The 12,952-nt window shown below is 44.1% G+C and overlaps 1 protein-coding gene and 1 long non-coding RNA gene across 3 annotated transcripts in view; one reads left to right on the top strand and one right to left on the bottom strand.

The window, feature by feature from the left end:
• Positions 1-1,246, top strand: part of LOC119616747 — a 14,418-nt gene extending 13,172 nt beyond the window's left edge. The window contains exon 3 of the long non-coding RNA XR_005232760.1: positions 708-1,246. This is a non-coding gene — a long non-coding RNA (uncharacterized LOC119616747). The remainder of the gene's footprint in view (positions 1-707) is intronic.
• The window catches only part of ahr2 (aryl hydrocarbon receptor 2), a 56,115-nt gene that overhangs the window by 15,913 nt on the left and 27,250 nt on the right, over positions 1-12,952 (bottom strand). For both annotated transcript variants that reach the window (XM_017438602.3, XM_017438603.3), the window contains 2 exons: positions 1,780-1,943; positions 1,611-1,700 (listed from right to left, as the gene is read on the bottom strand). In XM_017438602.3, coding sequence (XP_017294091.1) covers positions 1,611-1,700; positions 1,780-1,943 — 254 coding nt within the window. The remainder of the gene's footprint in view (positions 1-1,610; positions 1,701-1,779; positions 1,944-12,952) is intronic.

The following is a 12,952-nucleotide window of genomic DNA, read 5'->3' as shown; positions in this document are numbered from 1 at the left end:
GGACCTGTCGGTCTGAGGGTCAGAGGACGGACCTGTTGGACTGAGGGTCAGAGGACGGACCTGTCGGTCTGAGGGTCAGAGGACGGACCTGTCGGTCTGAGGGTCAGAGGACGGACCTGTTGGACTGAGGGTCGGAGGCTGAAGGATGAAAACAACGTCTTTCTGTGTGGAGGTTACATGTCCTCCCTGCAGGTCTGTTACCTGGGAAGTCTAACCCCTCCTTATGTGTCCGTCCCCCTGGTCTCTCTGTTCACCTGTCCAGGTGAGCCCCACCTCTCACCACCTCTGGAGGTCAGAAACAGGAAGAAGCAGGTGAAGGAAGTGGACGGATGTTTCTTCTCTACGACTGACCTCAGATCAGCAGCTTTCTGATCAGCATCCTGGCTGCACATCATGTTGTGAAAACACTGTGTGTGTGTGTGTGTATTCTCCGAGGAGATGTTTTTGTGTTTGTTCCCCCCTCAGAGTGCTGACATGTTTAACCTCGGTTCAAACGGATGTGTTTACGAGTCAAGGGTTCACAGCTGACAAAGAAGTTGGGTTCTCACGCACAAAAACACACACAACTGTGTGCGTGTGTGATTTAGTAGGTTGTCCAGCTGAGATTTTATCTTCCACACAACAGAAACATGCACACACTAACTCAAACCTTATTTTTAGGCTTCTGATGGCAGAACAATCAGTTATTTTCCATCTTCTTCCTGCAGGATCTTCGCTGAAAGTTGGAGAAAATGAGCCGCTTGCTGTTCATGACGAGGGCTGATGATGCTCTCAGCGTCACGTGGACGGTAATTTACAGAGAATAAATGGTATTTTGAGACAGCAGAGAGGTTCTGCAGCACTGATAAATTGACGTTGAATTTGATTAAGTAAAATAAAACATTCTGTTCCTTTGTGAGGAACATGTTTCTGTCTGGATTTCTTGTCTCGAAACATTTTGTGGCACAAAGAGCTTAAATGAGTCACAGATTCGAAGCACATTTTTACAGTTTGATGACAAAAAGCAAACAGACAAGGATGAAAACAAGGCGTATTTTTTTTATAGTTTTACTTGTTTTACAGTGCACATCCCACCTGGGTGAGTTTTACACAAACTGTTTTATTCCTGTTTCTAACGTCTGAGCTGAAAGGATCTGTAACGTGAAACCAGCTGACTCTGGAGCAGGCAGGGACTTATTATCACTTTAATTCACAGATTCATCCCTTTTCAGACAACACGGCACCAATGAATCACAAAACTCCACTTTGAGCATGAAAATGATCCCATTTTCTTTGTTTTGGGCTTCATTGTTTCATTTCAGACCCAACCAGGCAGAACTAACTCAGCTCACTGACGTCCTGATAATTAGCGTTAAATGACCTCGTTACTGGAAACACGTGAGGAGGAGAAAATCTGATCGGCTCTTGTTGTTCCTGCAGATTTCTCCTCATAGTGTTAAAACGACCAAACAGAGAAAATGATGTTTGTGGTTTTAGTTGTTTCTTTATCATATTTGTCGCAGCGACTTTTCCCGGATCTTTTGGTGGATGTTTATCTGGTAAACATTTATTTTTTCTCATTTTTGGACTCCTCAGTTTCATTTCTGAGCATGTTTCTGGTGCGTTTTTACCTGATGGAAGCCGAGGAAGTCCTGGATCGTGGGGGACGTGTAGAAGACGTAGCCTTCAGCCGTCACCACCAACACGAAGCCGTTCAGCACCTGAACAGAGAGCACGCCTGTCCGTCATTTCTGAGTCTTTCTGTGTGTTTGTCTCTGACCGTTTGGAACAAAGAGGAACCTGAAGCAGCAGGTCTCCCTCGGAGAAGCTGACTCCGTCCACGGAGGTCACCACGGAGGAGGAGAAGGAGGAGGGGGACGCTGAAGGAGTCGGGCCGTTTCCTCCGAACATCAGGCTGCGGTCGGCGGTCCAGCTGGAGCCGCTCTGACCGGACTTCATGACGGCTGCAGGAGAAGAAGACAGAAACAACTTCAACAGGGTTCGACAGGACCTGATGAGTCGGGTCTGAGGGAACATGAAGACAAACAGAACCGCTCTGCCTGTCAATGCAGCCACTCAGCCCTTCCTCTGACTTATCAGGAGAAGAAAGAACTGCTTAAAACATCCTCTCAGAGGGGAAGCAGGTTTAAATCGTCCCTCTGATCATCCATGTCCTGTTTTTATGTCTCAACAACTTGAGAAATTAAACTAAAAATCTTGGAGATTCAGTACAAAACACAGACATTTGTTTCCTGTCTGGGTTTGAAACTGGATCCGTTCCTGTTAAAGACGAACGAGGAAAGCAGGCGGCGGAGCCACTAAATTACCCGTTGGCCTCGGGGTTTTCCTCCGCGGGCCGGACGCAGCAGGGGCGACGGGCCCTGTGGAAGAACCGACCCGTGTGAAGTGGTCGGCCGACGGAGACGCTCCGATCGATCTGGTTTTCTGATCACAAACTGAGGAGTTTGGATCCTGGAGGAGAACGCCACCGCGAGGAAACACGAAGTGTGTAATTTAAAGGCTTAGCCTCAGATTTAGAAGAAAACCAAAACCAACACACCCTCCCAGTGAATATATATGACCACCTCAAATGTTTAAAATAAGAACATTTATCTTTGTCGCTTAAAGCAGTCTTCAGATTCAAACTTTAATCAACATGAAGGTTCCTCCTGTCCTTTGGGCTCCTGAATCAAATCAGGGTTTCAGCTCATTTGTTTTAAAGTTTAATTCTTTAAAAAACCGGAAAAACATCAAAACCTCTGAAGAATTTCTCATCTTTGATCGAAACTAAAGGATCAATAACAAAGTTCTTCAAATGCTTCACTTTTTAAGCTCAAAAACTATATTTTTATAGTTTTAAAAGATAAAAATATGGTGAAAAGTGTACGTTTCTGTGCTGTGATGAATATATTTGGATATCTGAAGTCATTATAAACCTCCCTCGTTCCTCCAACACTGAGTTTCTACATTTAAAACATCTTTTCAGGTCAAATATTTGTCGTTTCTCCAACTCTGAGCTGAAAAAATAATTTTTTCTCATCTTTATCTGCTTTAAACTTTAACATGCTGCGTTTACTGACCGTCAAGAAAGATTTGATTTCAGTCCAAATGATCAGAAATTAAAAAATATTGGTGTTAAATTCAGGAAGAAATGAGCCGATGATGCTGTGATATTGTGTCAAAAGTGTCATACAATACAAGAAACTAAATGTTTTGGAACAGCTGCTTGGAAATAACTTTAAAATTGCTGATTATTTTTTTCTATTGAACAACTCATTTCTTGCAAACATTGATGGTTTAGTTTATTATCCTCTCCAAAGAAAAAAGGTTTAAACATAGGACACTAAAATCAATCAAAATAAATAAATTATACTATTTTATGAAACTTAATTTAACAATTTTTATCATTTCTCTGTCATAATGTTATAAATGTTTAATTTTTTGAGACATAGTGTAAACTTTCAGATCATAATTAGTTTTTTTTACCACTGAACAGAAATATTACAAACCAAAGAGCATTTCTCATCAGGTCTCTTTTTTCTGACAGAAATAAAGTTTAAAAACAAACAGTGACTAAAGTTTGGACTTTATCAGAACCAGGCTAGCAGTTTCCCTCTGTTCCCAGTCTTTATGCTAAGCTAAGCTAACCTGCTGTAAACAGGAAACATGAACTCGGTCCAGAAGTCAGGGAGCGGGACGACGCAGTCCCAGAAAATCTGATCTTGGTCTGCGAGAAAACAGAGCAAACCAAAGCTGGAACCAACGTGGCTGAAGCCAGGCACGCAATCCTCAATCCTCCTTCCAGTGGAACTGGGAGTTCCCTGCAGCAGAAACTAACTTTTATAGTTTTATTGAAGAACACATTCCCAAACTGTGGCAGGAAAACTGTGGAGTTGGCCGAAAGTAAAATATGAAGGGACACATAATCAGATCATCTGAGTGACAGAACAGCAGAAACCACACGGACAGGAAACAGAAGAAGGCTGCTGGATAAAAACTGAGTGTTGTGATGATTTACACCTCTGTACGTCTCATTTACTCTGCAGCTGAGCTCGCTTCGTCCACGACCACCCACACAAAAACCCGTCTTTAAATAACGACGGCGAGGTGTGTTGACATGCGAGCGGCGTGTAAAAATACGCTCATCTTTAATCCCATGATCCTCTGCTCCCGCTCTAAGTTGGTTTATGCCAGGACTCGGGGCCCGATCCGTTCTGTTTGTCTCCTCCGGACGGGTTCTGATGTGAGCGGAGACCTGCTTCAGGTCGTGTGTTCTCACAGGAACCTCGACCTGAAATCTGAACCGGCTCCCTGTGAACTCAGAGCAGGAACCGCTGACATCATCAGTCAGCTGACGACACACAAGCATGTGACCCGAAAAGAAACAAGCTGCAGCTCAAACAGAAACTCAACACGACCCGACACGTCGACTGAAAGAAAAAAAAAATCTCATTACAAATGAGATGGCAGCAAACATGGAGTGAAGATGTGTTTCGCTGCTGCCTCAGTGTGGTTTCACTCTGTCTGGGCATGCTCAGAGCAGACAGCCTCTCACTCGTAGCTGCGGGCCATCTGGTTTGGTGGTTCTGTGTCTACAACAACAACAACGAGCTATTTTAGTCCCAGGGAGAACAGAGACGGTGAAGACGAGGAGGAGGAGGAGGAGGAGGAGGAGGAGGGTAAAGGTTAAGAACTAACGCAGAACCTGCAGGGAAGTCCCAGTTCGGTTTCTGACGTGGTTCAAACCCACTTCATTCACTCCTCCACCTCCAGCGCTGACATCTAACCAGGAACAGCTGAGGCCCGTAAAACCGGAGAACCCCCCCTCTGCCCTCTTCTTCTTCTTCTGTTTCTGTGTCTTTTTGATGAAGAGGAGGCCCTGCGGCGCTCCAAACCTCCTCCCCTCTCCAGCTCCATCTGGATGCTGCGCTCTGATCAAAACGAGTTCTGGTGCTGTTGAGACCCGTGTTCTTGTGTTCCTGTGCTGAAGACTAACAGAACTCAGATGTTCTGCTGCAGGTTCTCCGTCATCCAGGACACAGCGATGCTGCTGGGTTCAAACAGACACCGGACTTCTGTTCTTGGTTGTGGAAGAACGTACTTCTTCTCAGTTTAAACTGAAGAGTTCCACGTTTTTAATGTGGGCTGAACTCACATGCAAATCACCCCCTCCCTCCCTCCTGAGGGTCTTTGTTGGTCTGGTTCACGTTAAAGAACCTTTAGGTGTGAAACTGAAACACTGTCCTGTTCTGGAGACCTGGAACCTCAGGCCTCCTCTGTTCAGAAACTCAAAGGTTCCATCAGAACCAACCTGTCCCGGTCCGTTGGACCCTCGAAGGTTCCAACAAAACCAATCTGTTCCAATCCATTGGCCCCTCGAAAGTTCTTAAAGAACAGACATGTCCTGGTTTGTTGGACCTTTGAAGGCTCCATCAGAACCAACCTGTCCCGGTCCGTTGGACCCTCAAAGGATCTCACAGCGTGGTGTCTCTTTCCCGTGGCTGCACGGTGTCTCTACGACTGACTGAGATCACTTTCTGCAGGAAAGCTTCAGAACTTCTTGGTAAACTGTGGACATGAATCTCTGGTTTCAGCTCCTTCAATCTGTTTCAAACTGAGAATTTTCAGATTTTTGGGGTTAGAAACGAGACAAACTTGCCTTTATGGGAATGAAAACAAACATTTTTGATGATAAAAGTTGTTGTTTTAAATCTTCTCCAGCTCGAGTATTAAAGCTCCGAGACTTCACAGCTTCTTTCTTCAGTTCGGAGGCGGGTGGAGGGACTCTCTGCACTTGTTGACCCCGTCCTCGAACCCCCGACAGATGAAATGACTTCAGGCCTCCTCGTCTCCTTCATGCAGCCTGAACTCTGCGGTTTTTCTCTCCTCTTTGAAACCGGAGAGCTGAAAGGAGTCATTGTTCTCAGTCTCGGGATGGCGGAGGGAATCGGGGGATCACTCTCGCCCTCTGATCCACTCGCTGCAGGTCTGGACTCGAACAACGAGGACTTTCAGATCCAGTTTTCCTCTGTGTGGCTGTAAATCTTCTCCGGCAGTTGGAAACATGCATCGCCTGCTGTCTGATGTGTGCAGTTTCCTGTTATGTTCTCGTCTCTTTGATCACTGACAGCTGCTTTCATTTGGCTCAGACTTCATGTAATCTGCACCACAAAATACCATTAAATGTCCATCCAGGGGGTGGGTGGGGTGGGGGGGTGGGGGGTCGTTATGAAGCCTGGGTGTTTACAATTCATCAACTGGGCGACACAAATTCATCCTGAACGGTTTTTACCATCAATTATTCATTATTACGATAAAAACACTGAATACCTGTTGGTTTCAGCCTCATATCTGAGGAAATGTTCATTTTGATTAACAGAAAGATTTGTTTTAAACGAAGGAGTTTACTGTCAGCTTATCTTTCAGCTAAAACAACAGACGGTGGGTTCAGATGTTTTGGTTGAACCCATGTGTGTAGGAGACGACTCTCAGCTACTACCACACCAAATTTCAGCTCAGTATCTGTGGAACTGACTGCAGACAGATGGTAGATGGTTTCAGACGAAGCCTGTCCTCTCAAAGACCAGCCAGTCGAGGCAGATGGCCGCCCGTCCTGAGTCTGGTTCTGGTTCTGCTGGAGGTTTCTTCCTGTTAAAGGGGAGTTTTTCCTTTCCGCTGTCGCCAACGTGCTGCTCGTGATGAGAGACTGTGATGACTTTTGTGACTTGGCGCTATATAAAGTTTGGGTTCTGAGTCCCAACCCTCAAAACAATAAATCTGCTTGGGTCTGCATCGGTCTCAGGACGGGTCCAGATCGTCTTTAAAGTCCCTGACTTCCTTTACATAAAGTGCTCTGATCCTCAGATCCACTGCGGCAGCTTGTTTCCCTGTTTTTTCCCACACCAAGCTGCTGGTGTTGCTGCAGATAATTAACATAGTAAAATTCACTTTCAAACCACGACCTCAGCAGGGAATCCATTTCCTGCCGGGATTACAGTCATGTAAACGACACAGAACTGTTAAAGACGAGACGAGAGCCGGACACTGACGATCTGTTCCCCTCCCAGCCCTCCTGCCGCTGCCCGCCGTCACTGCCACTTCCTGCTCTGCGGTGAAACGTCTCGCTTTGATCACGCTGCCAGCCGGCGGCACCGTGAAGGAACTCGAGGCCACAGGACAAACTCTGAGGATCCAGCAGACAGAAGGAAGGAGCTGATTGGACAGGAAGGGCTCACGTGATTTCCTGAGGTTTCATTCTGTCAAAACACAGCCTGATTAAAGCCCTGTGCTCTTCACAGCTTGATCTTTGCTTTGAATGTTGCTTTAGATGATGAAACAAGACGATTAACTCTACGGTTTGTTTTAAAGAGAACCTGGAACACAGATCAGACTCACTGACCTGAAAGCATCTCCTTACGGTGAGGGGTCACAAATAAACTCGGTCATTCATGCCTTAGTTTACCCAGAGTTTAGGAAAACTCTGGGTTTTCTGATCGAGGTATCCAGGCACTAGGTGATGCATTCAGTGACCTGTGGGAAATCAAAGTTTACAACTTCTCCCTAAGTTTAAAATTAAAGAACACAAACAAGACGAAGCCAGGTTTAAAAGTCAAGACATGGAAGATTAGATCAACTTTCACAGCAGAGGTGCAGTGAACGCAGCACGATTCAAAGCTGGGCGGAGCTAAAGCGCAGGAGGCGGGGCTTCTACTCTGACAACGAACAGCTTTCTGAATGAGATGTTTTTCAGTTTTTTGACGCTTTTAAGATTCTTTTTTAACACTTAAATGTTATTTTTATTAATAAACTTAGAACTGTGGAAACATGAACTGAAAACGGTTAAAACGTTCTAAAATAAAGTTAAAGTTAAAAACACTACGTGTTTTTAACTCACGCAGTTCTTCTCTTTTTATATTTTTACCCTCCAACTTTCTTCCCCATTTACCCACCCTGAAGAAAATCATGAAATAACCGGAGTTAAAACATTGTAGAGAGCAGGTTGCTCCATCAAACTGATTTTATTTAAAACAGCCCGTCTCGTTTCAGCTCCTCAGTCCTGAACACCTTAAATAAACTCGCCACTGTGGGAAATTCTGCTGCAGCGGTTTGGAAGCAGTAAATTCCCAGATTACTTCCTCCACCTCGACGGCAGGTGATAGCCCTGACATTTGGTGCAGAAACTTCCTGTGGAGTCGGTTTTAGCTTCCTGGAATAACGGGTCAAACTCCAGAACAAGTCGCTCTGTTCGTACAGGTCGCTGTTCCTGACCTCTGACCCCAGGCGGGGTCACCGTGCACGAGTCACCTCACCCTCACTGATCATCAGGACCGGGAGGATTTATTGATTCTGAGTTCATCGCTCAGAGTCGCTCAAAGGCTTGAAAGTCCTCTCTGACGTCTAAGATTAGCTTGACGCTGCAGCCGTTTCCCCCTCAAGGGTCAGGATGAAGCTCGGCTGCAGGTCTGCAGATAACAGAAGCTGCAGAGAGGAACTTATTAACATTCAGATCCATCTTTCACCAGGACTCGCCTTAAAATACGTCAGGAACTCCAGACAAGTAATGTGACCAAAAATGTCTTTCTGTTCCTTTTAAACAAGACCCTACAGTCTCCTTCTTCTTCTTCTTTCTCATACAAAACACCTAAAAAGCAGTGAACAGTAGACGCCACAGCTGGTCTGAAACTACTGAAACTGAATTTATTACTATTATCTGACATCCACTGATAACTAAAAATGAAATCTGTTGGAACGTAATTTGCCAGCAGACATAAAAAATGTAATAAAAAAAACTTTGTTTCCAGAAACTGACAGAAAAACAGAAGCTGTGAAAGTTTTTTATAGGATGACATAAAAAATACACAAAAGTGAGAGTTATTTTCCCAAAAAAGAAAACAATGAAAACATTTTTCTGAGAAATGTTTTCATTACTGTAAAGATAATAAAAAATACAAAAAGGAAGGAAGGAGGAAAGGAATAAAAACTGAAAAAAGGAAGGAAGGAATCAAAGACAGACGGGAGGAGGGAAAGAAGCAAGAAAGGAAGGTAAAAAAAATAAAAACTGTAGAAAAAAAAGAGAAATACAGACAGAAAAAGCAAAGAAAAGAAGAATCAGAGGAAGGAAAAAGAAACAAAGAAAGAAAAGATGAAGAGATGAAAGAAAAAAGACTGTTCGCTTCAACACAACCGAAGGAAATACGGCTAATTTACTGTAGCTGCTGAACGCTTTCAAACCTCACACACACACACACACACACACACAGCTTCGCGTGCGAACTTTCAACCCCTGCATCCTGAGCTGAAAACGGAGAGGAAGGAGACCATCGGAGGAGAGGATGATGAGAGGGAGGGAAAACATTTAGCATCATTACACACACACACACACACACACACACACACACACACTGAACAGCTGCCAAAGAGTCTGATAGTTTGTTGGCTCTTGAATGGTTTGCATGATTACATGTTGTCCAATTTGGAATAGCTAAATATTATCATACTGAAGAACGGACAGGAGGAGGAGGAGGAGGAGGAGGACTCAGGTGGAGACAGAGAGGAGGTGAAAGGTTTGTTGGATCCCAGGGGAAGAACCAGAGGAGGAGGTGGGGGGAGCAATCTGCAGTAATCTGTGATGAAGTTTGAGGCATAATAATGAAGCTCCGGTGCTCTTATCGCTGCCGTGCCACGGACTCATTAAGGACAGGAAACACACACACACACACACACACACACACACACACACACACATAAATACATGCACACACACACACAAACACAGGAGTACACACACACACTAACAGAAGAACCCCCCCCCCCAGCTCAGTGGCTGTCAGACTAACGAGCGATGGAAGAACCAAAGGTTGCTTTTGGACCCGACCGGAGCTGAACCAGCCTCAGAACCTGACAGGTCCAGTTGTTCCTGGAGCCTGAAGCAGGAGGAGGAGTTACTGTTCTGAACACATCCAGTAACGACAAAACCTCAATACCATCAGATGACCGTCGGACTCATTCTGGTGTGTTTGGTTGGTTGTTTACCAGTAAACAAACGAGTCTTCAAGCAGTAAAACAACAAACATCAGCAGATAAATTAGTCAGAAAACTTAAACCCGACTTTAAAACTTCCAATAAAGAGTAAAATCTGATAAGAAAATCATTAAAACAATCAGTTACCAACTCCTATATCCACCATAAACCAGTTAAACTAGTAGACTGGTTATCTAGTCACTAAAGTAGAACAAAACTATAGTTGAAAAAGTTAACTAGTCTTAGTCAATAACAAAGCTACAATAGAGGTTGTTAAAATGTGATCAACTAGGTAAAATGTATTAAACCAGTCAGTAACTCAGATTATTTAGTTACATGGTCAAGTTATTTAACCAGTAAAACTAAAGAAAATCAAGCCAGATAAAAACAAACCAGTTAACTTGGTTAACCAGTTACTTAGTCAGTACACCAGTCCTGAATTCAAGTAATTTAACTGGTTATTAAACCGGTTACCGAGTGAGATAAAGAAGACCCTAAATGGATTAAGAGTAATTTCAATAAATCAGATAAAACTCTGTAAACTGGTTAGTTAAACAGGCTTACATCAATAAATTAACTAGTTAAATTAGATAAAATTACAGATCAACTGAACCAGGTCAACTTCACTAGATCAACTGAATCGTGTCAACTGAACCAGGTCAACTGAACCAGGTCAACTCAACCAGGTCAACTCAAACAGGTCAACTCAATCAGGTTAACTCAATCAGGTTAACTCCACTAGATCAACTCAACCAGGTCAACTCAACCAGGTTAACTCAACCAGGTTAACTCCACTAGATCAACTCAACCAGGTCAACTCAATCAGGTCAACTCAACCAGGTTAACTCCACTAGATCAACTCAACCAGGTAAACTCAATCAGGTTAACTCAACCAGGTTAACTCAACTAGATCAACTCAATCAGGTTAACTCAACCAGGTTAACTCTACTAGATCAACTCCACTAGGTCAACTCAACCAGGTTAACTCAACTAGATCAACTCAACCAGGTTAACTCTACTAGATCAACTCCACTAGGTCAACTCAACCAGGTTAACTCAAACGGACACATGTAAACACCCAGAAACATGAGGAGGTGTAGAAACTCGATCAGTCGGATTAAATCTGTTCTGTCTGACGCTCTGCCACAGATTTCCTCTTCTAACCAGTTTAATCCAGCGTCAGGCTTCAGATAACAGAAACATTCCTGTCAGAGGGAAGCAGACAGGCTGAGAGTGATGATCCTGAGGTTTAACTATAACTCTTCCTTTATTTGGAATTATTTAAGGTTAGGAAGAGCAGCTCAGTGTGTCTTAAATCATAAATCAGATCAGATTGTTGAATCTGAATGTAAAATAAATCCAGGTTCATTAATTTTCTCGCTCTGCTCGGTGCTGCTGCGTCATTTGAAATCAGGTGAATCAGAGGAAATCCCGGCAGACCTCAGAAACTTCCTGCCTCGGTTCGGCGGTGGGCGCTGAAACCCAAGGTACTTTCACAAAACGACATCATCGGCTCTCCTCGCAGACTTCACCTGAGAGTTTAAGGTGGACTCAAACCAGACGGGACTTTATTAGGATTCAGATTCTAACAGTCTTTGTCGGCGCTGACTCTGACAGGAAGGGAACAAACTACAGAGTTTTCTGCTGGCTTCACTTTGTTTGGAACAAAATTAACTCAAAATAACATTTTAGTACATATGAAGTAAATTCAGACAGAAAAAGGTCAAATTTAAGATGCATGTTTACTTCTTGAACTCTGTGAGTTTCCACAACACAATTTATCCTTAATTAAAGTGAATTAATAAACGGTTTTTATCATTTCTAACTCTTTATGCCCTCCGACCTGCGCTCGCCTGGTTCAATGTCGGCCTGCGTCTTTAAAAGCCTGAAAGGCGCCGGCACGTGACGCCACCAGCTGTGGGCGCCACGAGGAGGAAGTGGTAGCACCGAGCCGCCGCTGTGGTGAAACACACACACTTAGTGCCTGCTGCCGATGGTTCATCGTTTCCATGAACGCTGGGGTTCGATACGAAACACCAGAAACACCAACAGTTCACGCCTCTGTGATGCTTCAAAGGAAGCTCCGCCTCCTGAAGGGAAAAACTGCACAACTGAATGCAGATCTGGGCATTAAAGAGCTTCACCATTCTGACTGTAAAACACAAAGCTGGTCGGGAATTAAAACCGTCCTCGGAGAAGATGCAAACACTAAAAGGTCAGAAAAGCTGAGAGCAGGGAGGAAATACAACAAACACTGAGAACTCTGCAGCATCATGGGAGCAAAATCTGCTCAACTGACGGCACAACTCACTCTCCACGACCGAACGTCTGAAGATTTCCTGTCCTGATAAAAAGACCTGATGGTGTCTCACAGACATGACTTCTATAAACAACCTGAGTCTTATTTATCTGAACACAGAGCGAGCTAGAACCAGAGGAGTTACTGCTGGGTCGAAACACCTCCTGGTTACTGACAGACGGGAGGAAGTCTCCACAGTTCTCAGTTCTCTCTCAAACCTGTCTGGAACTCGTCTCAGTTGAGTTTCAGTCATTCTGGAGCTGTATTTCCGAGGCTGTCCAGGACTGAAAACTCACGCTGATAATAGAAAAACAATCTTTTATCATTTTGTTAATTATAATTATATTATATACTCTAAATCCTGCGATCATAAGATGAGTTAGAGCAACAGATTTATTTATAATGACGTCTAACTGAAAACATGTGAGGAATCACAGTGAATGCAGTCAGACAGGCTGGGTGGCTTTGTTCACTCACTACAACTACAACCAAAACTACAACCACAACTACAGCTGCAACTACAGCTGCAGCTGCAACTACAGCTACAACTGCAGCTACACCTGCAGCTGCAACTGCAGCTTCAGCTACAACTGCAGCTACAGCTACAACTGCAACTACAGCTGCAACTACAACTGCAGCTACAGCTGCAGCTGC

The sequence above is a fragment of the Kryptolebias marmoratus genome, linkage group LG23 (assembly GCF_001649575.2).
Source record: "Kryptolebias marmoratus isolate JLee-2015 linkage group LG23, ASM164957v2, whole genome shotgun sequence".
NCBI classification, from domain to species: Eukaryota; Metazoa; Chordata; class Actinopteri; order Cyprinodontiformes; family Rivulidae; genus Kryptolebias; species Kryptolebias marmoratus.
Note: the sequence above shows the minus strand (reverse complement) of the source record. Positions and strands in the feature narration are given on the sequence as shown.